Raw genomic sequence first — 27,423 nt, 5'->3', positions numbered from 1 at the left:
TTCCTTGCAGACAGGCCATGCGTAGCCAATGTGATTTAGAAGATATTTAATCAGAATATTTTCAACCTGCAATGTTTTTATTTGTTGGTTTGATGTAGGCTATTTTTACATAGTTGGGAAAAATTGAAATACTAGTCGATGTAAATACAATTGCCTTGTCATACTTATTGTTCTATAGGTTAATTTGCGTAATTTTGTGATATGAACTTGCAGTACGTGTATTTTCTTTAGTCGTCATGCATGTTATTTATCACAGCAGATGCTACAGAGCCTAGCAGGCTATGAGTGGAATAATACCTTATTCTGGACTGCTGGATGGTGGAGTGAAACATGTTCTTAGCACTAGAACCGCCAAGACAGTCAATCTGACAGTTTTCAATAACTTACTTAAACTGAACCCACCTGTCCCTGTCTTCTAAATATGCATATTTTACCCTAGCAGTACCTTGAGATAAATATCATAAAATACAAAACACTGAGCATTTCATCCTCAAAGCGCAATGAGTCAAAATGATAATTTGCATATGTAAATAGTCAGACTTCAAGGAGTACCGATAGCCACCAGTAAATCCAACTAGAAAAGCCTCGTTGGACTAAGGTCTAAGGCAGGGGTCTCCAACTCATTCCATGGAGGGCTTAGTGTCTGCTGGTTTTTCCCTTCCAATTAAAACCTAGACAACCAGGTGAGAGGAGTTCTAATTAGTGACCTTGATTGATGAAGTTAAAGGGAGGCGTGAAATCCCGCAGGCACTCGGCCCGCTTTATTTTACCGTTATTTTACCAGGTAAGTTGACTGAGAACACGTTCTCATTTGCAGCAACGACCTGGGGAATAGTTACAGGGGAGAGGAGATTGATGAAGTTAAAGGGAGGCGTGAAATCCCGCAGGCACTCGGCCCACCGTGGAATGAGTTTGACACAAGTGCTCCAAAGTAAAACTAGAAAATAAAATGTAAATATTTGAAAGAGCATAATAAAAATGTCCATTAGTTTGTTACTGCAGGCTAAATGTAAAAAAAAAAAAAAGAGAAAAAAAGTGTAAAATAAATTGTACTTGTCGAGTGCCTAAAGCATATGCGTTGGAACAGTTTTTTAATAACAAAACCAGTGAAGGCTCCTCAGAGGACGAAGGGTAGACCATCCTCAGGGAATTTAATAAAAATGAAACGTAAAAAGTTATCCTTTTTAGATAAAACTACACTCATTCTATTCACGTCACCAAATGATTGATTAAAACAGTTTTGCAACGAAGGTTTACAGAAGCCTCAACACTGTGGTATAGTGGAGGATAGCTTTTTCCCGTCCTCCTCTGGGTACATTGACTTCAATAGAAAACCTAGGAGGCTCGTGTTTCTCACCCCGTCCATAGACTTACACAGTATTTATGACAACTTGCAGAGGACGTCTTCCAACCTATCAAGAGCTCTTGCAGCTTGAAATGACATGTTGTCCACCCAATCAAAGGATCAGAGAATTATTCTAGTACTGAAAGCATACGCTACAGCTAGCTAACACTGCACTGCACTGCATAACATGAGGTGAGCAGTTGACTCAGAGAAAGACAATAGTTCAATGAATTTCTTAAAATGACGAAGAAGCATGAGACAGCTAGCTATATTTTGTTTTATGCAGCTAGTTTAGCCTACTCAGACACCTGGTTCAAACAGAGACGGATGCTATGTTAGCTGGCTATCCAACACTGGAACTCTTCCAAGTCACGGTAAGCTTTTGGTTTTATTAATTTATTGCCATCGGGCCCCACCGGTGTAACTGCTTACCGTGACTGTACTGCATGACTGCAGAGGATTTACTAACACGTTAGTTAGAGTAGCTACACTATATATACAAAAGTATGTGATCACCCCCTCAAAATGAGTGGATTCACCTATTTCAGCCACACCTGTTTGACAGGTGTATAAAATCAAGCAACCAGCCATACAACCTCCATAAACAAACATTGGCATTAGAATGGTCTTACTGAACAGCTCAGTGACTTTCAACGTGGCCTTTCTAACAAGTCAGATTATCATCAAATTTCAGCCCTGCTAGAGCTGCCCCCGGTCAACTGTCAGAGCTGCCCCCGGTCAACTGTCAGAGCTGCCCCCGGTCAACTGTCAGAGCTGCCCCCGGTCAACTGTCAGAGCTGCCCCCGGTCAACTGTCAGAGCTGCCCCCGGTCAACTGTCAGAGCTGCCCCCGGTCAACTGTCAGAGCTGCCCCCGGTCAACTGTCAGAGCTGCCCCCGGTCAACTGTCAGAGCTGCCCCCGGTCAACTGTCAGAGCTGCCCCCGGTCAACTGTCAGAGCTGCCCCCGGTCAACTGTAAGAGCTGCCCCCGGTCAACTGTAAGAGCTGCCCCCGGTCAACTGTCAGAGCTGCCCCCGGTCAACTGTAAGAGCTGCCCCCGGTCAACTGTCAGAGCTGCCCCCGGTCAACTGTCAGAGCTGCCCCCGGTCAACTGTCAGAGCTGCCCCCGGTCAACTGTAAGAGCTGCCCCCGGTCAACTGTAAGAGCTGCCCCCGGTCAACTGTAAGAGCTGCCCCCGGTCAACTGTAAGTGCTGTTATTGTGAAGTGGAAACGTCTACGAGCAACAACGGCTCAGCAGCGAAGTGGTAGACCACACAAGCACACAGAACGAGACCACCGAGTGCTGAAGCACTTGGCGTGTAAAAACCGTCTGTCCTCGGTTGCAACACTCACTACCGAGTTTCAAACTGCCTCTGGAAGCAACGTCAGCAGAAGAACTGTTCGTCGGGAGCTTCATGAAATAGGTTTCCATGGCAGAGCAGCCGCACACAAGCCTAAGAACACCATGCATAATGCCAAGTGTCGGCTGGAGTGGTGTAAAGCTCAACGCCATTGTACTCTAGAGCAGTGGAAACGCGTTCTCTGGAGTGATGAATCACGCTTCACCATCTGGCAGTCCCGACAGAAAAATCTGAGTTTGGCGGATGCCAGGAGAACACTACCTGCCCGAATGCTTAGTGCCAACTGTAAAGTTTGGAGGAGGAGGAATAATGGTCTGGGGCTGTTTTTAAATGGTTCAGGCCCCTTAGTTCCAGTGAAGGGAAATCTTAATGATACAGCATACAATGACATTCTAGACTATTCTGTGCTTCCAACTTTGTGGCAACAGTTTGGGGAAGGCGTGATCCTGTTTCAGCATGAAAATGTCCCCGTGCACAAAGCGAGGTCAATACAGAAATGGTTTGTCGAGATGGGTGTGGAAGAACTTGACTGGCCTGCACAGAGCCCTGACCTCAACCCAATTGAACACCTTTGGGAAGACTTGGAACGCCGACTGCAAGCCAGGCCTAATCGCCCGAACTCACTAATGCACATGGCTGAATGGAAGCAAGTCGTTGCAGCAATGTTCCAACATCTAGTGAAAAGCCTTCCCAGAAGAGTGGAGGCTGTTATAGCAGCAATGTTCCAACATCTAGTGGAAAGCCTTCCCAGAAGAGCGGAGGCTGTTAATAGCAGCAATGTTCCAACATCTAGTGAAAAGCCTTCCCAGAAGAGTGGAGGCTGTTATAGCAGCAATGTTCCAACATCTAGTGGAAAGCCTTCCCAGAAGAGCGGAGGCTGTTATAGCAGCAATGTTCCAACATCTAGTGGAAAGCCTTCCCAGAAGAGCGGAGGCTGTTATAGCAACAATGTTCCAACATCTAGTGGAAAGCCTTCCCAGAAGAGTGGAGGCTGTTATAGCAGCAAAGTTCCAACATCTAGTGGAAAGCCTTCCCAGAAGAGCGGAGGCTGTTATAGCAGCAATGTTCCAACATCTAGTGGAAAGCCTTCCCAGAAGAGTGGAGGCTGTTACAGCAGCAATGTTCCAACATCTAGTGGAAAGCCTTCCCAGAAGAGTGGAGGCTGTTACAGCAGCAATGTTCCAACATCTAGTGGAAAGCCTTCCCAGAAGAGTGGAGGCTGTTATAGCAGCAATGTTCCAACATCTAGGGGAAAGCCTTCCCAGAAGAGTGGAGGCTGTTATAGCAGCAATGTTCCAACATCTAGTGGAAACCCTTCCCAGAAGAGTGGAGGCTGTTATAGCAGCAATGTTCCAACATCTAGTGGAAACCCTTCCCAGAAGAGTGGAGGCTGTTATAGCAGCAATGTTCCAACATCTAGGGGAAAGCCTTCCCAGAAGAGTGGAGGCTGTTATAGCAGCAATGTTCCAACATCTAGGGGAAAGCCTTCCCAGAAGAGTGGAGGCTGTTATAGCAGCAATGTTCCAACATCTAGTGGAAACCCTTCCCAGAAGAGTGGAGGCTGTTATAGCAGCAATGTTCCAACATCTAGTGGAAACCCTTCCCAGAAGAGTGGAGGCTGTTATAGCAGCAATGTTCCAACATCTAGGGGAAAGCCTTCCCAGAAGAGTGGAGGCTGTTACAGCAGCAATGTTCCAACATCTAGTGGAAAGCCTTCCCAGAAGAGTGGAGGCTGTTACAGCAGCAATGTTCCAACATCTAGTGGAGTGCCTTCCCAGAAGTGGAGGCTGTTATAGCACCAATGTTCCAACATCTAGTGGAAAGCCTTCCCAGAAGAGTGGAGCCTGTTATAGCAGCAATGTTCCAACATCTAGTGGAAAGCCTTCCCAGAAGAGTGGAGGCTGTTACAGCAGCAATGTTCTAACATCTAGTGGAAAGCCTTCCCAGAAGAGTGGAGGCTGTTATAGCAGCAATGTTCCAACATCTAGTGGAAAGCCTTCCCAGAAGAGTGGAGGCTGTTATAGCAGCAATGTTCCAACATCTAGTGGAAAGCCTTCCCAGAAGAGTGGAGGCTGTTATAGCAGCAATGTTCCAACATCTAGTGGAAAGCCTTCCCTGAAGAGTGGAGGCTGTTATAGCAGTAAAGGGGGACCAACTACATATTAATACCAATGAGCAGGTGTCCACATACTTTTGGTAATGTAGTGTATATTGACAATGATGTAGGCTGTGTGTAGCGGTTATGATATGAAGGTTTGGCTTGGAGGGGTTCCCACAAGGTCACAGAAAGCTGATGTGTTATGCACTGAAGTCCAGACGCAAAGTGAAAAGGTGAGAGCTTGTAGATGCGAGAAGGAATGATACAACGAGCAAAATGAACATTCTGTTTGTATGTGGCTGTTATGAAAGTGAACTGTGTGAGATCAGGGGTGCATTCATTCCGTCGATTCTGAAAAACTTTTCTTAAACGGAAGCGAGAAAAACATACCCGAATTTGCTGTTGGACTAATGATTACACCTTAGATCAGCTAGATGCAGGCAAAAGTGTGCAAGGTGGCATTTAATGTGCTGCCATCTGTCAACTTGATTCCTCTAATTTCTCTAGACCTACGTTGTAAACTTTCATTCATAGGTTGTATCAACCTCATGATGGGTATAGGGAACATTAGAGTATTATGTAGTAACCTAAACCTGTCAATGTTACATTGAGCTGGGTGAATGGAATATGAATGACAGTCATCCAATACGCTGTAATAGAAATAAGACAATGCCCATTCAAAAAAATATATATTTGTCCTCATCTTAAAATGACACTGACCGCTACTGGACTAAAAATACCCAAACCACCAAGGCGCACGTTGAGCAAGACACTCAATGAAAAAACTAGCAGTAGCCTAAACATCAGCGGTTTGTGAAGTGAAAATCAGCACAAAAGCAATAATACCATTATAATGAATGTGTCGATGTGACAGCAGTCACTTACTGGACATCATTTGTGGCCTCGCTCATGCTTACTACAGTGTGGTATGGGTTCATGCAAAAGTTGGATCTCATTTAGCTATTTTCCCTTGTCCAACAGTCACCACAAGTCACTCACTTGATTGCAACACTTTTCAAACATGTCGATTGCAGCTAAAACAGGTGTTGTGGGTTCTGTTCTGAGTGAATCTGCCCACCTGGCAGTTGCTCCTCCCCGGGAGCTGGGCGCAATTTGGCTCTTATGGAATCTTTGTTGCTGCCTTGACCCTCGTGTGTCTCTCCTGTAGGCCCTATGTTCTCCTGTAGGCCCTATGTTCTCCTGTAGGCCCTATGTTCTCCTGTAGGCCCTATGTTCTCCTGTAGGCCCTATGTTCTCCTGTAGGCCCTATGTTCTCCTGTAGGCCCTATGTTCTCCTGTAGGCCATCTCCTGGAGCAGCCCCCTATCCACAGATGGGACAGCAGTTGAGAAGGTGAAAAGCTTTAAGTTCCTCGGCGTACACATCACTGACACTCTGAAGTGGTCCACCCATACGGACAGTGTGGTGAAGGCGGCGCAAAATCGCCTCTTCAACCTCAGGACGTTGAAGAAAATCGGCTTGGCCCCGAAGACGCTCAAACTTTTACGGAGGCACAATTGAGAGCATCCCGTCAGGCTAGATGACCGCCTGATATGGCACCGTCTGCAACCGCAGGGCTCTCCAGAGCGTAGTGCGGTCAGCCCAACGCCTCACCAGGAACACACTGCCTGCCCTTCAGGACGTGAATGTCAGACTCCACTCTGAGGCGCATCAATCGGCAGGTTGAACATGGTGAGATTGTAGACTCCTAAATTGATAGCTGTGAAATGTCCTAACTGCACTAACTAGCTACTTCACATGCTGATATTTACTTTAGTATTATTGTGTGTAGCTACGCTGGCTACCTGGCCTGCCCATACAGAGCATTGCGGGTTAGTAGTAGACTTGAGCTGAAACCGATTTTCACGTTGCTACCAAAGTGTTGGTCCCATGTCTCATGAGCTGAAACAAAAAAAATCCTATAAATGTTCCCATTCACACAGAATGCTTATTTCTCTCAAATTTTGTGCACAAATTTGTTTACATCCCGGTTAGAGAGGATTTCTCCTTTGCCAAGATAATACATCCCTGACAGGTGTGGCATATCAAGAATCTGATTAAATTGCATGATCATTACACAGGTGCAACTTGTGCTGGGGACAATAAAAGGCAACTTTAAAGTGTGCAGTTCTCACAACACAATGCCACAATTGTCTCAAGTTGAGAGAGTGTGCAATAGGTATGCTGACTGAAGGAAAATCCACTAGAGTTGTTGCCAGAGAATTGAATGTTAATATCTCTCCCATAAGCCTCCTCCAACGTCGTTTCAGAGAACTTGGCAGTACGTCGAACCGGCTTCACAACAACTTCAGCTCAGGACCTTCTTCACCTGTGGGATCATCTGGGGGGGTGTGGGTGCTGTGGAGCATTGCTGTCTGTAATAAACCCCCTGTGTGTGGAATAACTCATTCTGATTGGGTGGCCCTGGCTCCCCAGTGGCTGGCCGATTGAATTCATTCTTATGTAAATCAGTAAAATGTTATTTACTTTTGTCAGTATATAAGTGAAAATGAAACATTTGTTCACAAAAAAAATATTGTTCTCACATATTAGTTATGTAACACTGTAAATTATAGGAATTTGTGGTTTTGGGTGGTTTTTTCCTTTACATTTAGTTTTGGCATCTTTTACTTTCAGTTTTGTACTCTAGCTTCAAACAATATTTTTGGTTATGTAAAATATATTTCACAGCAGTTTAAATGTCATAAACTGAAATTAGGCAAAGCATTACAATTTTAGCAACCGGGAAATGGCAGCACGATTTCTACATAGTGCATATTTAACAACCCACCCTAGCTGTTGCATATTTAACAACCCACCCTAGGTGTTGCATATTTAACAACCCACCCTAGGTGTTGCATATTTATTCCCCCTCTTTAAAAATGTTTAACAAAGATTTAATCTGTCACATATGGACATGCTTGCAGGAGGTGTGCTATTTAGAATGATGTTTTCCCACAAATTGCATTAATGCCCTAACGCATATGGGTCCGGTAAATGTCTCAAATGTCTGATCAATTCATATGCCGCTGGCCACTTGTCCAAAACCCTGTTTGGTGTGTGTGTGTGTCTCACCATACTGTACAGCCCAGGCAGGGTTGACTGGAGGACAGCACCGTAGAGAGTTCATCAACATGGCCGCCATTTTATCTGTCAACACAAACAATGTGGTCCATTTCAATAGAGTAGGAAGTGCAGTAATCCAGTAGTTTTGCCCTATAGCTGCCATGAACACGATGAGTTGAACATAACCTGAATGTGACGCAGTAGCCACTCTACAGAGACTGGCGCATGTTGCGGTTAAAGCTACTTCGTAACTGTAGTTTCTATAATGTGTTGATTTACTGTGTGTTATAGATATGGAGATTATGATGACAGAGATAACCACTGAGGTAACGTTATAGGATTGAACCTACTAGACATTACAACCAGCCCCACCCCCAACCCAGCGGTGACCCTTCACCCAGATCCCCTTCCAGAGAATGACAAGGGCAGAGTGTGACGAGACACTGTCTAACCCTGTACACACCAACGCTAGCGGGACTTCATCAATTCACAGCCACCCAACATCACATCAAAAACACACACAACATACAGATTATGGGTTAATTAGCTAGCTAATTAGCTAGCTAGTATACATTCCGTAGCTAGAGCGTTAAACGAGTCTTGCCCGTTTCTGGCGGCATGTGGCTGGGCAAACATTGTTAGTAGCTGTAGTTAAATGTATCCCAATGTTGCATTAAAGTTGGTTAGTGCAACTAACGCCCTTTACCTGTAACTTTAATGTGTCTCCCGGCAGAGCTCTCCTGTCGGTATGTCTCTCTGGCGTCTGTGCCTGAATCAGATGCTAACTACAAAACCGCTTGTGTTCTAAGGACCCTTAAAGGGTTTTGGTTGTCCTAAGAGAAGCCCAATTTAAAACGTAGAAAACTCATGAGGTATGAAACCTATTTTTACCTTTCACTGGAGATAATATCATCAAATCTAACTAAAGATTTACAAAAATTGTACTTTTCACTAATTTAACGAAAATATATGAATACATTTCTTAACGGCGCTCTTTCGTCTCTTCTCTGAGTTGTAAACGGGTCCTTGTCACACTTGACACCACAGATAAAACAATGAGCCAGATATTTCAACAGATGTAAAAATATAGAGCATCCGGTTGATGTTTACACTCACTACCAGATATGGTGATGAGAGGATGCCCAGTGGCGAAGGTGGAGCAAGATGGATTAAGGCCTACATTCTGCAAATGTTCTCATCGAGGGCACATTTTATCTCCATACAATTTTCTGTTTACAAAAAAAAGAATCGTTAACAGAGTAGACTGCGTTTTAGAATCTGTAACGAACAGAGTGGATTGCGTTTTGTAGACTTTACCCGTTGCAAAAAGTTATTAGAAATGTAGTTGTTTAGCAGGAGTGCTAGGGCGAATTGCAGTGGTAGAAAAAGTACCCAATACGTCATACTTCAGTAAAAATAAAGATACCTTAATAGAAAATGAGTCAAGTAAAAGTGAAAGTCACCCAGTAAAATTCAGAGTCAACGTAGTTGGCTTTAAATATACTGTAGCGACCCGCACAGACAGCTGTGTGTTATGTGTTAGGCTAGTAGGTGGTTGTGTTCGCGGGGTCCGACATGTCAGTCAACCTGCTATCTGCCAATCACGGGAATGCCTGGAATGTTCTGATGCCGGGCATCCTGGTGGTTGGCGGAGTGGCGTGGAGGGGGGTTGGGCAGGGGGATGGAGCATTGGAAGTTAAGACCAGGTTTTGCCTTTGTTCTCTCTCTTACGTCTGGGCTTCACAAGAGAAGGTCACGATTGGCTTGTGGGCTATCTTTCATTTATTTGGCGTGGGCTACGGCCCAAACAGTAGCCTGTGTAAAGTTGGTTTAATAAACCGTCCATTCGTAAACTCAATCCTCTGTCTGGACAGTTGTTCTTTTATGATCTAGTCAGGTCATTACAATACGTAAGTATCAAAAGTAAATGTAAAAGTATAAATCATTTCAAAGTCCTTATACAGTTGAAGTCAGAAGTTTACATACACCTTAGCCAAATACGTTTAAACTCAGTTTTTCACAATTCCTGACATTTAATCCTAGTAAAAATTCCCTGTCTAAGGTCAGTTAGGATCACCACTTTATTTTAAGAATGTGAAATGTCAGAATAATAGTAGAGAGAAATATTTATTTCAGCTTGTATTTCTTGAGTCACATTCCCAGTGGGTCAGAAGTTTACAAAAACACAATTAGAATTTGGTAGCATTGCCTTTAAATTGTTTAAGTTGGGTCAAATGTTTTGGGTAGCCTTCCACAAGCAACCCACAATAAATTAGGTGATATTTAGCCCATTCCCCCTGAAAGAGCTGGTGTAATTTTTATTTTACCTTTATTTAACTAGGCAAGTCAGGTAAGAATAAATTTTTATTTTCAATGACGGCCTACGAACAGTGGGTTAACAGTGGGTTAACGAAAGATTTCTACCTTGTCAGCTCGGGGATTCGATCTTGCAACCTTTAGGTTACAAGTCCAATGCTCTAGGCTAGGCTACCTGCTGCCACTGAGTCAGGTTTGTAGTTCTCCTTGCTCGCACACGCTTTTTCAGTTCTGCCCACACATTTTCTATAGGATTGAGGTCAGGGCTTTGTGATGGCCACTCCAATACCTTGACTTTGTTGTCCTTAAGCCATTTTGCCACAACTTTGGAAGTATGCTTGGGGTCATTGACCATTTGGAAGACCCATTTGCTACCAAGCTTTAACTTCCTGACTGATGTCTTGAGATGTTGCTTCAATATATCCACATAATTTTCCTACCTCATGATGCCATCTATTTTGTGAAGTGCACCAGTCCCTCCTGCAGCAAAGCACCCCCACAACATGATGCTGCCACCCCCATGCTTCACGGTTGGGATGGTGTTCTTCGGCTTGCAAGCGTCCCCCTTTTTACTCCAAACATAACATGATCATTATGGCCAAACAGTTCTATTTTTGTTTAATCAGACCAGAGAACATTTCTCCAAAAAGTACGATCTTTGTCCCCATGTGCAGTTGCAAACCGTAGTCTGGCTTTTTTATGGAGCTTTTGGAGCAGTGGCTTCTTCCTTGCTGAGCGGCCTTTCAGGTTATGTCGATATAGGACTCGTTTTACTGTGGATATAGATACTTTTGTACCTGTTTCCCCCAGCATCTTCACAAGGTCCTCTGCTGTTGTTCAGGGATTGATTTGCACTTTTCACACCAAAGTACGTTCATCTCTAGGAGACAGAACGCGTCTCTTTCCTGAGCGGTATGACGGCTTAGTGGTCCAATGGTGTTTATACTTGCGTACTATTGTTTGTACAGATGAACGTGGTACCTTCAGGAGTTAGGAAATTGCTCCCAAGGATGAACCAGACTTGTGGAGGTCTACAATTGGCAGATTTCTATTGATTTTCCCATGATGTAGGCCTTGAAATACATCCACAGGTACACCTCCAATTGACTCAAATGATGAATATTAGCCTATTAGAAGCTTCTAAAGCCATGACATTTTCTGGAAATTTCCAAGCTTTTTAAAGGCACAGTCACCTTAGTGTATGTAACTTCTGACCCACTGGAATTGTGATACAGTGAAATAATCTGTCTGTAAACAATTGTTGTAAAAATGACTTGTGTCGTGCACAAAGTAAATGTCCTGACTTGCCAAGAAATGTGTGGAGTGGTTGAAAAACTAGTTTTAATGACTCCAACCTAAGTGTATATAAACTTCCGACTTCAACTGTATAAAGCAAACCAGACCGCACCATTTCCTCGTTTTTAAAATTTACGGATAGCTAGGGGCACGCTCCAACACTTTGACATCATTTACAAACGAAACGTGTTTAGTGAGTCCGCCAGATCAGAGGCAGTAGGGATGACCAGGGATGTTCTCTGTTTAGTGAGTCCGCCAGATCAGAGGCAGTAGGGATGACCAGGGATGTTCTCTGTTTAGTGAGTCCGCCAGATCAGAGGCAGTAGGGATGACCAGGGATGTTCTCTGTTTAGTGAGTCCTCCAGATCAGAGGCAGTAGGGATGACCAGGGATGTTCTCTGTTTAGTGAGTCCTCCAGATCAGAGGCAGTAGGGATGACCAGGGATGTTCTCTGTTTAGTGAGTCCTCCAGATCAGAGGCAGTAGGGATGACCAGGGATGTTCTCTGTTTAGTGAGTCCTCCAGATCAGAGGCAGTAGGGATGACCAGGGATGTTCTCTGTTTAGTGAGTCCGCCAGATCAGAGGCAGTAGGGATGACCAGGGATGTTCTCTTGATATGTGTGTGAATTAGACCATTTTCCTATCCTGCTAAGCATTCAAAATGTAAGAAGTACTTTTGGATGTAAAGGAAAATGTAGGGAGTAAAAAGTACATCACTTTCTCTAGAAATGTAGTGAAGTAAGAGTAAAAGTTGTCAAAAATATAAAGAGTAAAGTAAAGTACAGATACCCCAAAAAAACGCTGGCAAATTGTTATTGCACACCAGCACTTCAGTTTAGGCATTCCCTAACGGAAATATGCAAATAAAGCTATAACGAGCCAAGACAATCTCACAACTCCAACACTCTACTCAGCAAATTGGATGCAGTCTATCACAGTGCCATCCGTTTTGTCACCAAAGCCCCATATACCACCCACCACTGCGACCTGTGTGCTCTAGTTGGCTGGCCCTCGCTTCATACTCGTTGCCAAACCCACTTGCTCCAGGTCATCTATAAGACCCTGCTAGGTAAAGTCCCCCCTTATCTCAGCTCGCTGGTCACCATAGCAGCACCTACCTGTAGCACGCGCTCCAGCAGGTATATCTCTCTAGTCACCCCCAAAACCAATTCTTCCTTTGGACGCCTCTCCTTCCAGTTCTCTGCTGCCAATGACTGGAACGAACTACAAAAATCTCTGAAACTGGAAACACTTATCTCCCTCACTAGCTTTAAGCACCAGCTGTCAGAGCAGCTCATAGATTACTGCACCTGTACATAGCCCATCTATAATTTAGCCCAAACAACTACCTCTTTACCTACTGTATTCATTTATTTATTTTTGCTCCTTTGCACCCCATTATTTCTATCTCTACTTTGCACTTTCTTCCACTGCAAACCAACCATTCCAGTGTTTTTTTTTCTTGCTATATTGTATTTACTTCGCCACCATGGCCTTTTTTTATATTTTTATTTATTTATATATTTTGTTTGCCTTCACCTCCCTTATCTCACCTCACTTGCTCACATTGTATATAGACTTGTTTTTCTACTGTATTATTGACTGTATGTTTGTTTTACTCCATGTGTAACTCTGTGTTGTTGTATGTGTCGAACTGCTTTGCTTTATCTTGGCCAGGTCGCAATTGTAAATGAGAACGTGTTCTCAATTTGCCTACCTGGTTAAATAAAGGTGAAATAAATAAAATAAATATACTACCCACCACTGTGACCTGTACGCTCTAGTTGGATGGCCCTTGCTTAATATTCGTCGCCAAACCCACTGGCTCCAGGTCATCTATAAGTCTATGCTAGGTTAACCCCCGCCTTATCTCAGCTCACTGGTCACCATAGCAGCACCCACCCGTAGCACGCGTTCCAGCAGGTATATTTTACTGGTCACCCCCAAAGCCAATTCCTCCTTCGGCCGCCTCTCCTTCCAGTTCTCTGCTGCCAATGACTGGAACGAACTGCAAAAATCACTGAAGCTGGAGACTAATATCTCCCTCACTAACTTTAAGCACCAGCTGTCAGAGCAGCTCACAGATCACTACACCTGTACATAGCCCATCTGTAAATAGCCCATCCAACTACCTCATCCCCATACTGTTATTTTTTTAATTTATTTTGCTCCTTCGCACCCTAATATCTCTACTTGCACACTCATCTTCTACACATCTATCACTCCAGTGTTTAATTGCTATATTGTAATTATTTTGCCACTATGGCCTATTTATTGCCTTACCTCCATTATCCTACTTAATTTGCTCACACTGTATATATACTTTTTCTACTGTATTATTGACTATGTTTTGTTTATTCCATGTGTAACTCTGTGTTGTTGTTTGTGTTACACTGCTTTGCTTCATCTTGGCCAGGTCGCAGTTGTAAATGAGAACTTGTTCTCAACTGGCCTACCTGGTTAAATAAAGGTGAAATAAATAAATAAAAACCTACCCACTGAGCACAATTCAGTTGAAAATATGTCAAAATGAAATATTTTCCCGATGCCATATGAATGTCAGATTTTGAAAGTTTTTTTCGTCAACGAGGCAGTGCTGTGTCTGCAGGAGGGCATTATAGGTAATCCAGAGGAGGGAAACATCGAAGCTGTGTTCGGACTGGGCTTCCCTCCCTATCTACATTTACATTTACATTACATTTAAGTCATTTAGCAGACGCTCTTATCCAGAGCGACTTGGAGGTACGACACACACACACACGTTATACACATACTATGGATACACACACACACTAAACACTGGACACCACCTGACTACAAACACATGACATCCAATGAGACAGGTTGCTGTGTGTGTGTATGAGGCCAGGTCCTTTCCGATTCGTTGATTCCATTGGTGAGGAGCGTCTGGTAGCGATGATGAGTCTTGATGAAGATGTTTATGGTAATCAGTTCACGCCCTGCCAGCTGCAATTGGACCATGCGAGGGACCCAACTAGGAAGTTCCACAAGTAACCCCGCCCGCTCCAGCTCACCTCCAACCTTATTGGACGAGCCTCAACACTGCTGGGCTCTCATTGGATGGTTTAGTCAGCGTCCCCATGCAACTGCAGTCTGTTAGTATATCTAATCAAAGAACTCCAGGGAGGAGGGGGTTTATTAATGCTGTAGACCAGAGAACTCCAGGGAGGTGGGGGTTTATTAATGCTGTAGACCAGAGAACTCCAGGGAGGTGGGGGTTTATTAATGCTGTAGACCAGAGAACTCCAGGGAGGTGGGGGTTTATTAATGCTGTAGACCAGAGAACTCCAGGGAGGTGGGGGTTTATTAATGCTGTAGACCAGAGATCTCCAGGGAGGTGGGGGTTTATTAATGCTGTAGACCAGAGAACTCCAGGGAGGTGGGGGTTTATTAATGCTGTAGACCAGAGAACTCCAGGGAGGTGGTTTATTAATGCTGTAGACCAGAGAACTCCAGGGAGGTGGGGGTTTATTAATGCTGTAGACTAGAGAACTCCAGGGAGGTGGGGGTTTATTAATGCTGTAGACCAGAGAACTCCAGGGAGGTGGGGGTTTATTAATGCTGTAGACCAGAGAACTCCAGGGAGGTGGGGGTTTATTAATGCTGTAGACCAGAGCACTCCAGGGAGGTGGGGGTTTATTAATGCTGTAGACCAGAGCACTCCAGGGAGGTGGGGGTTTATTAATGCTGTAGACCAGAGCACTCCAGGGAGGTGGGGGTTTATTAATGCTGTAGACCAGAGCACTCCAGGGAGGTGGGGGTTCATTAATGCTGTAGACCAGAGCACTCCAGGGAGGTGGGGGTTTATTAATGCTGTAGACCAGAGAACTCCAGGGAGGTGGGGGTTTATTAATGCTGTAGACCAGAGAACTCCAGGGAGGTGGGGGTTTATTAATGCTGTAGACCAGAGAACTCCAGGGAGGTGGGGGTTTATTAATGCTGTAGACCAGAGCACTCCAGGGAGGTGGGGGTTCATTAATGCTGTAGACCAGAGCACTCCAGGGAGGTGGGGGTTCATTAATGCTGTAGACCAGAGCACTCCAGGGAGGTGGGGGTTCATTAATGCTGTAGACCAGAGAACTCCAGGGAGGTGGGGGTTTATTAATGCTGTAGACCAGAGAACTCCAGGGAGGTGGGGGTTTATTAATGCTGTAGACCAGAGAACTCCAGGGAGGTGGGGGTTTATTAATGCTGTAGACCAGAGAACTCCAGGGAGGTGGGGGTTCATTAATGCTGTAGACCAGAGCACTCCAGGGAGGTGGGGGTTCATTAATGCTGTAGACCAGAGCACTCCAGGGAGGTGGGGGTTTATTAATGCTGTAGACCAGAGCACTCCAGGGAGGTGGGGGTTTATTAATGCTGTAGACCAGAGCACTCCAGGGAGGTGGGGGTTCATTAATGCTGTAGACCAGAGCACTCCAGGGAGGTGGGGGTTTATTAATGCTGTAGACCAGAGAACTCCAGGGAGGTGGGGGTTCATTAATGCTGTAGACCAGAGATCTCCAGGGAGGTGGGGGTTTATTAATGCTGTAGACCAGAGCACTCCAGGGAGGTGGGGGTTTATTAATGCTGTAGACCAGAGAACTCCAGGGAGGTGGGGGTTTATTAATGCTGTAGACCAGAGCACTCCAGGGAGGTGGGGGTTTATTAATGCTGTAGACCAGAGCACTCCAGGGAGGTGGGGGTTTATTAATGCTGTAGACCAGAGCTGTGTTGTGGTAGTTGTGGTATTTTACACTAAACATGTAGATGTGGTATTTTACACCAAACATGTAGATGTGTTTCTGATGTTATTTATATTGATGACTTACCCAATAAACTCTACAACAACGTGTGTGTGTGTGTGTGTGTGTGTGCGTGCGTGCGTGCGTGCGTGCGTGCGTGCGTGCGTGCGTCAGACAAATCAAGTGCTCAGTTGAGGTTATTTAATTTTCTATTGATCATAGACATCCTTAAGACCTCATTAGACATTATGTTTCAAGCTGTTCAGACCTCAATAGACCTCATGTTTCAAGGTGTTCAGACCTCATTAGACATTATGTTTCAAGCTGTTCAGACCTCATTAAACATTATGTTTCAAGGTGTTCAGACCTCATTAGACATTTTGTTTCAAGGTGTTCAGACCTCATTAGACATTATGTTTCAAGGTGTTCAGACCTCATTAGACATTATGTTTCAAGCTGTTCAGACCTCATTATACATTATGTTTCAAGCTGTTCAGACCTCATTAGACATTATGTTTCAAGCTGTTCAGACCTCATTAGACATTATGTTTCAAGCTGTTCAGACCTCATTAGACATTATGTTTCAAGCTGTTCAGACCTCATTAGACATTATGTTTCAAGCTGTTCAGACCTCATTAGACATTATGTTTCAAGCTGTTCAGACCTCATTAGACATTATGTTTCAAGCTGTTCAGACCTCATTAGACATTATGTTTCAAGCTGTTCAGACCTCATTAGACATTATGTTTCAAGCTGTTCAGACCTCATTAGACATTATGTTTCAAGCTGTTCAGACCTCATTAGACATTATGTTTCAAGCTGTTCAGACCTCATTAGACATTATGTTTCAAGGTGTTCAGACCTCATTAGACATTATGTTTCAAGCTGTTCAGACCTCATGTTTCAAGCTGTTCAGACCTCATTAGACATTATGTTTCAAGGTGTTCAGACCTCATTAGACATTATGTTTCAAGGTGTTCAGACCTCATTAGACATTATGTTTCAAGCTGTTCAGACCTCATGTTTCAAGCTGTTCAGACCTCATTAGACATTATGTTTCAAGCTGTTCAGACCTCATTAGACATGATGTTTCAAGGTGTTCGGACCTCATTAGACATCATGTTTCAAGCTGTTCAGACCTCATTAGACATTATGTTTCAAGCTGTTCAGACCTCATTAGACATTTTGTTTCAAGCTGTTCAGACCTCATTAGACATTTTGTTTCAAGCTGTTCAGACCTCATTAGACATTATGTTTCAAGCTGTTCAGACCTCATTAGACATTATGTTTCAAGCTGTTCAGACCTCATTAGACATTATGTTTCAAGGTGTTCAGACCTCATTAGACATTATGTTTCAAGCTGTTCAGACCTCATTAGACATTATGTTTCAAGCTGTTCAGACCTCATTAGACATTATGTTTCAAGCTGTTCAGACCTCATTAGACATTATGTTTCAAGCTGTTCAGACCTCATTAGACATTATGTTTCAAGGTGTTCAGACCTCATTAGACATTATGTTTCAAGGTGTTCTATGCAACATGTACTCAGCTATTTAATGTTGCCATCTTAAATTATCATTTTCTCAGAGCACCTTTAACATCATCATCACTACAATCCCTGGTTAAGCACCATCATCATCATCATCATCATCATCATCATCATCATCACTACAATCCCTGGTTAAACACCATCATCATCACCACAATCCCTGGTTAAACACCATCATCATCATCATCATCACCACAATCCCTGGTTAAACACCATCATCATCAACAGTAAAGAGACCAACACCAGCCCTTACCATAGCAAATCACCATAGCAACCCCCTGTAGCAGCCAGAGATTAGTTAACTCTACAGTTTGTAGTTACTGCAGGGCCTCAACCAGAGGTTAGTTAACTCTACAGTTTGTAGTTACTGCAGGGCCTCAACCAGAGGTTAGTTAACTCTACAGTTTGTAGTTACTGCAGGGCCTCAACCAGAGGTTAGTTAACTCTACAGTTTGTAGTTACTGCAGGGCCTCAACCAGAGGTTAGTTATCTCTACAGTTTGTAGTTACTGCAGGGCCAGAGGTTAGTTATCTCTACAGTTTGTAGTTACTGCAGGGCCTCAACCAGAGGTTAGTTAACTCTACAGTTTGTAGTTACTGCAGGGCCTCAACCAGAGGTTAGTTAACTCTACAGTTTGTAGTTACTGCAGGGCCAGAGGTTAGTTATCTCTACAGTTTGTAGTTACTGCAGGGCCTCAACCAGAGGTTAGTTAACTCTACAGTTTGTAGTTACTGCAGGGCCTCAACCAGAGGTTAGTTAACTCTACAGTTTGTAGTTACTGCAGGGCCTCAACCAGAGGTTAGTTAACTCTACAGTTTGTAGTTACTGCAGGGCCAGAGGTTAGTTATCTCTACAGTTTGTAGTTACTGCAGGGCCTCAACCAGAGGTTAGTTATCTCTACAGTTTGTAGTTACTGCAGGGCCTCAACCAGAGGTTAGTTATCTCTACAGTTTGTAGTTACTGCAGGGCCTCAACCAGAGGTTAGTTAACTCTACAGTTTGTAGTTACTGCAGGGCCACGTTCAGTTGCAGATAGAAATGCCATGAACAGAGCTGATGTTATTCCTTATTCTACATGTCAAAGGCATATTTGGTCTACAAAGGCTATTTCTATCTGAAGGTTCCAAAACGTTGCATCCTGCATAACAAACACCACAGGCCCATACTGGCAAACATTAGAAAAGTTTAAGTTTAAGCATCAGCCAATTAAAATGGTTGATGTAGTGTCATGTGACAGAATGCTAAATTGTAGCTGCTCCCAATAGATAACCTGGCACACGTTAGCCCTATGCTAACCTCACCAGGTGGCAGATTATTTCCTGGAACAAATTCCTAATCTGCCTATCAAAGACCTTAGGGCTGGATTCAATCAGATCCGCATAGCGGTTGTTTTGAGGTGTCCGAGGTAGAACTGCGTTAGAGCTGTCAAATCCAGGCTATTGGGCAACACAAACACTTTTTACCGAAATCTCCTCGCTATTCAGGTTCAATAAATGAGTGTCAATTTGAACTAAGCAACCCTACTGTAGTAAATTGTTCATTTTACATATTGCCTAGCCTACTGTAGGCTATCTAATAGGCCTATCAGGAGTTATAGGCTACCTGCATCTAGCTAGGCAAAGCATGGCAAAGTTGAATTACAATCATAAACCCAGATTGTATTTAGTAGCCTAGGCCTATTGAAATGACAAGTCAATCACGCAGATATTATAGCTATTATTATAGATATTATCCATGTATAACAGTTTGTAGAATATCTGGCAGAGAATAAGGCTCAAGTGTTTTTCCAGTTCATCCAAGTCTTTCTCGCGGAGAGATTTTGATATCCTCTGTCCAACTTCATCACTCAAACTCTCCTGTCTGACTTATCTATTATCTTGCGACAGAAGTTCCTTTATTACGTCGTGTTAGAATACAGTAATTATTGTTTTGATGGAAAACCACATTTTGCTTCTTATGTCGCTACAAATTACATTGCCATTCCTTCTTAATTCACTCAATAACATTAAGGGTTAATGATCGCAAGAGCAGCTTCTCACCGATTTGATGACTCCAACGATCTGATTGAGTCTCAGCCTTAAACTCATTCTCCACAAACCAAAGGCATTCTGTAATAGGTTGACTGGCCAGCAGAGGGATACTTGGTAACCTTGAATATAGAGACTTAAATGCTCTGACTAGCACACTTCTCTAATCACCCTCCAAGTGGCAGTATAGAGTCCCTATCTCTCCTCCAACCAATAAGATGGCACACAGCAGCCGTGTTCATCCAATCGGAAGGTACACAGCATCTGATTCAACCAATAAGAAGGCACACAGCAGCCGGTTCATCCAATCGGAAGGTACACAACATCTGATTCAACCAATAAGAAGGGACATGTAGGATGGTTAACCTAACGTTGCAGGCGGAAAAACATTTTACTGCCGGGGGGGGGGGGGGGGTTCTCTTCTGTACTGTTCAACCAATCCAGTCAATGTGGAGGAGGAGTTAAGATGGAGTGTCGCCTTGTTAACGTCCTAAAGTGGAAGTCATGTCACAGGCTGCCCACTGAGGAAGATGCCCACTGAGGGAGCTGCCCACTGAGGGAGCTGCCCACTGAGGGAGCTGCCCACTGAGGGAGCTGCTCACTGAGGGAGCTGCCCACTGAGGAAGCAGCTCACTGAGGGAGCTGCTCACTGAGGAAGCTGCCCACTGAGGAAGCAGCTCACTGAGGAAGCTGCTCACTGAGGAAGCTGCCCACTGAGGAAGCTGCTCACTGAGGAAGCTGCTCACTGAGGGAGCTGCCCACTGAGGAAGCTGCCCACTGAGGAAGCTGCTCACTGAGGAAGCTGCCCACTGAGGAAGCTGCTCACTGAGGAAGCTGCCCACTGAGGAAGCTGCCCACTGAGGGAGCTCCCCACGGAGGGTGACTCTACAGTGAACAGACAGAATGTACAGGGTGTGTTTATGGGTGTGCTACTTTTGCAAACAGGGGACGCTCAGCTCTCATCTGGGCTAAATTGGCACTCCTGGTCCCCTCAAAAATGACGGCGAGGCCGCCTGGTGGAGTAGACGGCGAGGCCCCTTGGTGGAGTAGACGGCGGGGCCGCCTGGTGGAGTAGACGGCGAGGCCCCTTGGTGGAGTAGACGGCGAGGCCCCTTGGTGGAGTAGACGGCGAGGCCCCTTGGTGGAGTAGACGGCGAGGCCGCCTGGTGGAGTAGACGGCGAGGCCGCCTGGTGGAGTAGACGGCGAGGCCGCCTGGTGGAGTAGACGGCGAGGCCGCCTGGTGGAGTAGACGGCGAGGCCGCCAGGGGGAGTAGACGGCGAGGCCGCCTGGCGGAGTAGACGGCGAGGCCGCCTGGCGGAGTAGACGGCGAGGCCGCCTGGCGGAGTAGACGGCGAGGCCGCCTGGCGGAGTAGACGGCGAGGCCGCCTGGCGGAGTAGACGGCGAGGCCGCCTGGCGGAGTAGACGGCAATCCGAGACAGATGGAATAGTGAGAAACTAATTATTGCTCTGTCTGACAATTTCCTGTAGTGTTTATCTGTAGAGTTTATCTGTAGTGTTTATATCTGTAGAGTTTATCTGTAGAGTTTATATCTGTAGTGTTTATCTGTAGTGTTTATCTGTAGTGTTTATATCTGTAGTGTTTATCTGTAGTGTTTATCTGTAGTGTTTATATCTGTAGTGTTTATCTGTAGAGTTTATATCTGTAGTGTTTATATCTGTAGTGTTTATCTGTAGAGTTTATATCTGTAGTGTTTATCTGTAGTGTTTATCTGTAGTGTTTATCTGTAGTGTTTATCTGTAGTGTTTATCTGTAGTGTTAATCTGTAGAGTTTATATCTGTAGTGTTTATCTGTAGTGTTAATCTGTAGAGTTTAGGGCCAACCTTCGCCTCGAGCGGCTTTACAGTACTTCCTTAAAATAGCAAACCTTGCCTTCGTCCTTTACGTAGATCGCACAGGAGGTTGGTGGCACCTTAATCAGGGAGGATGGGCTCGTGGTAATGGCTGCAGTGGAATGCTATCAAGTACATCAAACACATGGTTTCCGTTCCAGCCATTATTATGAGCCGTCCTCCAATCAGCAGCCTCCAATGTTGTGATAAACACCTTGTGACAGTGTCACAATACATTTACATTACATTTAAGTCATTTAGCAGACGCTCTTATCCAGAGTGACTTACAAATTGGAAAGTTCATACATATTCATCCTGGTCCCCCCATGGGAATTGAACCCTGGTCCCCCCGTGGGAATTGAACCCACAGCCCTGGCGTTGCAAGCGCCATGCTCTACCAACTGAGCCACACGGGACCTCCAGGTATTAAATCTTGGGCCTCCAGCCCTGTATGAACTGTGTGATCTTGGTGACGTGCAATCGGCTGAGATGGAAGTCATGTGACAGGGTCTCCTCGTCGAGCTGAACCAGGAGGCTCCCGTCAACGCGCTCTCTCTGGAACACGCCCACCGCTGCCTCTGATAGGCCAATGAACCTCAGACTAGCAGACACCTCCTCCAATGAGAGGGCAGACAGGTCAGTGGGCGGGCGCCAGGCAGGGTCACTAGTCGGAGTCGACCCCTCGCATGTCCCGCCTCCCTCGGCGCCTCTGGAGAGCTCTGCTGTCTGATTGGCTGGTACAGGCTCTGGGGAGGGGCATGGGGAGGGACTAGGGCGGTTAAAGGGGTTCAGGGCTCCGAAGGGAGCAAATCGACTCTGAGGGGGCGGAAGCCTCAGCCGGGAGAAGGAGGAAGAATTATAGCTCCACGGCTCCACCCAGGTGGCCTGCGCTGGCTGGGGATTGGCCAAGCTGTCAGCAGGGAGAGCAGGGATTGCCTCAGGGCTGATGTGGGAGGGGTCAGTCCAGGAACATGGATAACAGTAGATAGACGAGTCTGGAGGAGAGACAGAACAACTAGAGAGAGAAAGATGGAAAGAGAGAGAGAGAAAGATGGAAAGAGAGAGAGAGAAAGATGGAAAGAGAGAGAGAGAAAGATGGAAAGAGAGAGAGAGAAAGATGGAAAGAGAGAGAGAGAAAGATGGAAAGAGAGAGAGAGAAAGATGGAAAGAGAGAGAGGGAAGGATGAGAGAGAGAGATATGGTTAGTCTGTGTGTGTGTGTGTGTGTGTGTGTGTGTGTGTGTGTGTGTGTGTGTGTGTGTGTGTGTGTGTGTGTGTGTGTGTGTGTGTGTGTGTGTGTGTGTGTGTGTGTGTGTGTGTGTGTGTGTGTGTGTGTGTGTGTGTGTGTGTGTGTGTGTGTGTGTGTGTGTGTGTGTGTGTGTGTGTGTGTGTGTGTGTGTGTGTGTGTGTGTGTGTGTGTGTGTGTGTGTGTGTGTGTACCTGTTGGGTGGTCCAGAAGAGTAATAGGAGAGATGTGTCTGAGGGAAGCGGGGCGGGACCGGTGGACTGGGGGTGGGGCTTGGACAGGAAGGGGAGGAGTCTCCTTTACAGCATCGAGGAGGAACTGGAGGAGCGATCAGGAACCTGCACTCTTCTCTCACCTACACACATAACCACACACACACAGAGAGTGGTTTCTATAGAGTCTGAAGAATTTCCAGAGGAATGTGCACTAATACAGGAGTGTGTGTGTATGGGTATGTGTGTATGTGTTTGTGTGTGTATGGGTATGTGTGTGTATGGGTATGTGTGTGTATGGGTATGTGTGTATGGGTGTGTGTTTGTGTGTGTTTGTGTGTGTGTGGGTATGTGTGTGTATGGGTATGTGTGTGTATGGGTATGTGTGTGTATGGGTATGTGTGTGTATGGGTATGTGTGTATGGGTGTGTGTTTGTGTGTGTGTTGGCATGCTGGTAAATGTCACTCTCGACCTTTCACTCCTGAAATACACTCTTCAGCATACAAACTGCATTGTTGGTTCAGGGCTTGAAAGTAAGCATTTCACGGTAAGGTCTACACTTGTTGTATTGTGTGCATGTGAAAAATAAAGTTTGATTTGAAACACACAGAGTGAGTGTGTGTGTGTGTGTGTGACCAATTCCAGTAAGTGTGTATCAATAATTCAGTGTCATCCTGAGTTTAACAACCAGATGGAGAGAGAGAGAGTTGGGGGGGGGGGGGGGGGGGGGGGGGGTCCAACGTTAGCATGAAGATGGATAGAGGGCATTTCTGACACAAAGCCTGCTTTAGCATGAAGATGGATAGAGGGCATTTCTGACACAAAGCCTGCTTTAGCATGAAGATGGATAGAGGGCATTTCTGACACAAAGCCTGCTTTAGCATGAAGATGGATAGAGGGCATTTCTGACACAAAGCCTGCTTTAGCATGAAGATGGATAGAGGGCTTTTCTGACACAAAGCCGATTTAGCATGAACAGCGCCATTAAGGGTTTCCACCATTTTGAAGTTTCATCTTCTACTTCTGACAGTCGGTAAAACAAACTGTGTTGTCTGAACAGGTATAAAGACAAGGTTGGTGGTTTACTGCCCCCTGGAGGGTGATGTCTGAACAGGTATAAACTAAACTTAAGCACGGGAAGCATAGAAATAGCACACATAGAACAGATATGCCTTTTCTTAGACTTGCTTTCGATGTGAATTTGGTGAGATCGCCCAAAAAGTTACATATTGCAGCTTTAATAGTTTGCTCCTCTGCTCGACAGCCTCGAGGCTCCGGCCGAGGATGTTCGTCCTGCCACACCCCCCTGTTGTTTTCTCAGAGGAGAAAAGTTTAAAAACGATACGCAAGTCATCTTTTTATCTATAAAATGTCTGGCACAACCATTATTTTATTTTACACAACACATATTAATGTGATTCCAACCCTGTAAACATCATTTGGGCCTCCCAGGCGGTGTCACAGCCGGCTATGACCGGGAGCTTCGCCCGGGGAGGGTTTGGCAGACCGGGTGCCTGCAAGCTGCCTGGGGTCATCAGTCGAACGGTGTTTCCTCTGATACGTTGGTTTGGTTGACTTCCTGAATGCTTCGGAGGACACGTCCTGATCTTCACCTCTAGCGAGGCCGCTGGGGGGGTGCCGCACTGAGGCAGGTCGTAACTACCAATTCGATAACAGGTAAATGGGGTAAAACTGTTGAATAAACAAATAGTAAACATAATTTGATTGATGACGTGCTAATGTAGGAGAGTCATTTCATACAAGCACAATGGTTTCCGCTCCTCGATTACCTTTGACCTTAATCAAAAGAAGGAGAGGACGCGAGGAGTCGAGCAAAACAATTCATAACTCCTTCATCCCTCCTAATGACCTGAATCGCCTTCCTTCATTGGCTGATCCCTCCTAATGACCTGAATCGCCTTCCTTCATTGGCTGATCCCTCCTAATGACCTGAATCGCCTTCCTTCATTGGCTGATCCCTCCTAATGACCTGAATCGCCTTCCTTCATTGGCTGATCCCTCCTAATGTCCTGGATGGAATTCTGTTCTTCCTTAACCTATAAGATGTCCCACCCAGTGGACTACTTACAAATGGAGACATCCCTCATCGGTGCTGCCCATGCTGTCATAGATAGGAGAGGTGCTCTCTAGGTATCTCTATGGCATATATAGGAGAGGTGCTCTCTAAGTATCTCTATGGCATATATAGGAGAGGTGCTCTCTAGGTATCTCTATGGCATAGATAGGCAAGGGTATCTGTATGGTATAGATAGGAGGGGCTCTCTAGGCATCTCTATGGCACGGGTCTCCAAAAGGTTGATCGCCAGCTACCAATAGCTCGCAGCCCACCTATAAGTAGCTCCCCAAACTATTCTGTAAGTACATGCAATTTTCACGTGTTCCACCGCAAACTGTCATAAACAAATCTCACAAGTATCAGACACCACAAGCTCCCAGCTACTATCTAATCAAGGCAACATTGACATCATCCCACCGCTGGTTAGACACTATTGGCTTAAAAAGCCAAAAACAAACACAATATCAACCAATTAATTTCCAGTATTTATTGCCCCTGTCTGTCCGTGTGGTGTGTTTGTCTATCACTCCATGTGAAGCAAGTTGATGTGATAACCGTCTTGTGGGTTGACAAAAATACTTTCCCCAAAACCTTCCCAATTAAAGCTGCAATATGTCTCTTTTTGGGCAACCCAAACAAACTCACATAGAAATGCATGTTATAGATCTGTCATTATCATTTAAAGCAAGTCTAAGAAGTGGTAGATCTGTTCTATGTGAGCAATTTCTATGCGTCCCGTTCTTAAGATTTGTTTTGCATAGTGCATCTTGAAATGTTAACTGCAAAGTAGGCTCACCTGGCAGAAGTACATCATTTGTATCTATTATTTGCAAACGTTGCCATGAAATGAGCAGCAGCAGTACAGAACCATCATTAGACCGGCACGTTAGACAGCACATTCCTCACTTGCTAGATGCACAATTAAAGGGGAATTACACAAAAACATTTTTTATGTTCCTTCCAAACATAAAAAATAAGGAATTTAATGTGATTTAAGCATTGAAAAAGACTCAGACCATCATTGTTTCTCTATAAACACTTGGAATTTTGAGAGTGAAAAACAAAAAAAATGTAAACCAAGAAAATAAAAATGAGAAAACATTATTTGGGGAAAAAATTTACGATTTTATAGGGCCTTGTTTTTAACCATTATTTCACCAGGTATGTTGACAGAAAACATAGTGCACTACTTTCTCTTGTACACTAAGGACCCGGGGAAGAGTAGCAGGAGAGGAGAAGAATGGGCCTATCTCTATGGTATAGATAGGAGAGGTGCTCTCTAGGTATCTCTATGGTATAGATAGGAGAGGTGCTCTCTAGGTATCTCTATGGTATAGATAGGAGAGGTGCTCTCTAGGTATCTCTATGGTATAGATAGGAGAGGTGCTCTCTAGGTATCTCTATGGTATAGATAGGCGAGGGTATCATGGTATACATAGGAGAGGTGCTCTCTAGGTATCTCTATGATATAGATAGGCGAGGGAATCTCTATGGTATAGATAGGAGAGGTGCTCTCTAGGTATCTCTTTGATATAGATAGGCGAGGGTATCATGGTATAGATAGGAGAGGTGCTCTCTAGGTATCTCTATGGCATAGATAGGAGAGGTGCTCTCTAAGTATCTCTATGGCATATATAGGAGAGGTGCTCTCTAGGTATCTCTATGGCATAGATAGGCAAGGGTATCATGGTATACATAGGAGAGGTGCTCTCTAGGTATCTCTATGATATAGATAGGAGAGGGAATCTCTATGGTATAGATAGGAGAGGTGCTCTCTAGGTATCTCTTTGATATAGATAGGCGAGGGTATCATGGTATAGATAGGAGAGGTGCTCTCTAGGTATCTCTTTGATATAGATAGGCGAGGGTATCATGGTATAGATAGGAGAGGTACTCTCTAGGTATCTGTATGATATAGATAGGCGAGGGTATCATGGTATACATAGGAGAGGTGCTCTCTAGGTATCTCTATGATATAGATAGGCGAGGGAATCTCTATGGTATAGATAGGAGAGGTGCTCTCTAGGTATCTCTTTGATATAGATAGGCGAGGGTATCATGGTATAGATAGGAGAGGTGCTCTCTAGGTATCTCTTTGATATAGATAGGAGAGGTGCTCTCTAGGTATCTGTATGATATAGATAGGCGAGGGAATCTCTATGGTATAGATATACCAGAGAGAGCACCTCACCTTTTCTGGTATAGACGGAGAGGTGCTCTCTAGGTATCTCT

General features: G+C 44.8%; 2 protein-coding genes across 2 annotated transcripts in view; both read right to left on the bottom strand.

The window, feature by feature from the left end:
- hadhb (hydroxyacyl-CoA dehydrogenase trifunctional multienzyme complex subunit beta) overlaps window positions 1-8,685 on the bottom strand; it is a 128,198-nt gene extending 119,513 nt beyond the window's left edge. Inside the window, exons 1-2 of the mRNA XM_055885816.1 lie at window positions 8,576-8,685; window positions 7,879-7,953 (exon numbers count right to left, since the gene is read on the bottom strand). Of these exons, the coding sequence (XP_055741791.1) occupies window positions 7,879-7,948 (70 nt within the window). The 5' untranslated portion in view covers window positions 7,949-7,953; window positions 8,576-8,685. The remainder of the gene's footprint in view (window positions 1-7,878; window positions 7,954-8,575) is intronic.
- A 7,728-nt stretch (window positions 8,686-16,413) lies between these two features.
- The window catches only part of gareml (GRB2 associated, regulator of MAPK1-like), a 96,914-nt gene continuing 85,904 nt past the window's right edge, over window positions 16,414-27,423 (bottom strand). Inside the window, exons 7-8 of the mRNA XM_055885810.1 lie at window positions 23,096-23,256; window positions 16,414-22,671 (exon numbers count right to left, since the gene is read on the bottom strand). Coding sequence (XP_055741785.1) covers window positions 22,083-22,671; window positions 23,096-23,256 — 750 coding nt within the window. The 3' untranslated portion in view covers window positions 16,414-22,082. The remainder of the gene's footprint in view (window positions 22,672-23,095; window positions 23,257-27,423) is intronic.

The sequence above is a fragment of the Salvelinus fontinalis genome, chromosome 27 (genome assembly GCF_029448725.1).
Source record: "Salvelinus fontinalis isolate EN_2023a chromosome 27, ASM2944872v1, whole genome shotgun sequence".
Lineage (NCBI taxonomy): Eukaryota > Metazoa > Chordata > Actinopteri > Salmoniformes > Salmonidae > Salvelinus > Salvelinus fontinalis.
The sequence above is the reverse complement of the archived record's forward strand: the minus strand, read 5'-3'. Positions and strand labels throughout refer to the sequence as shown.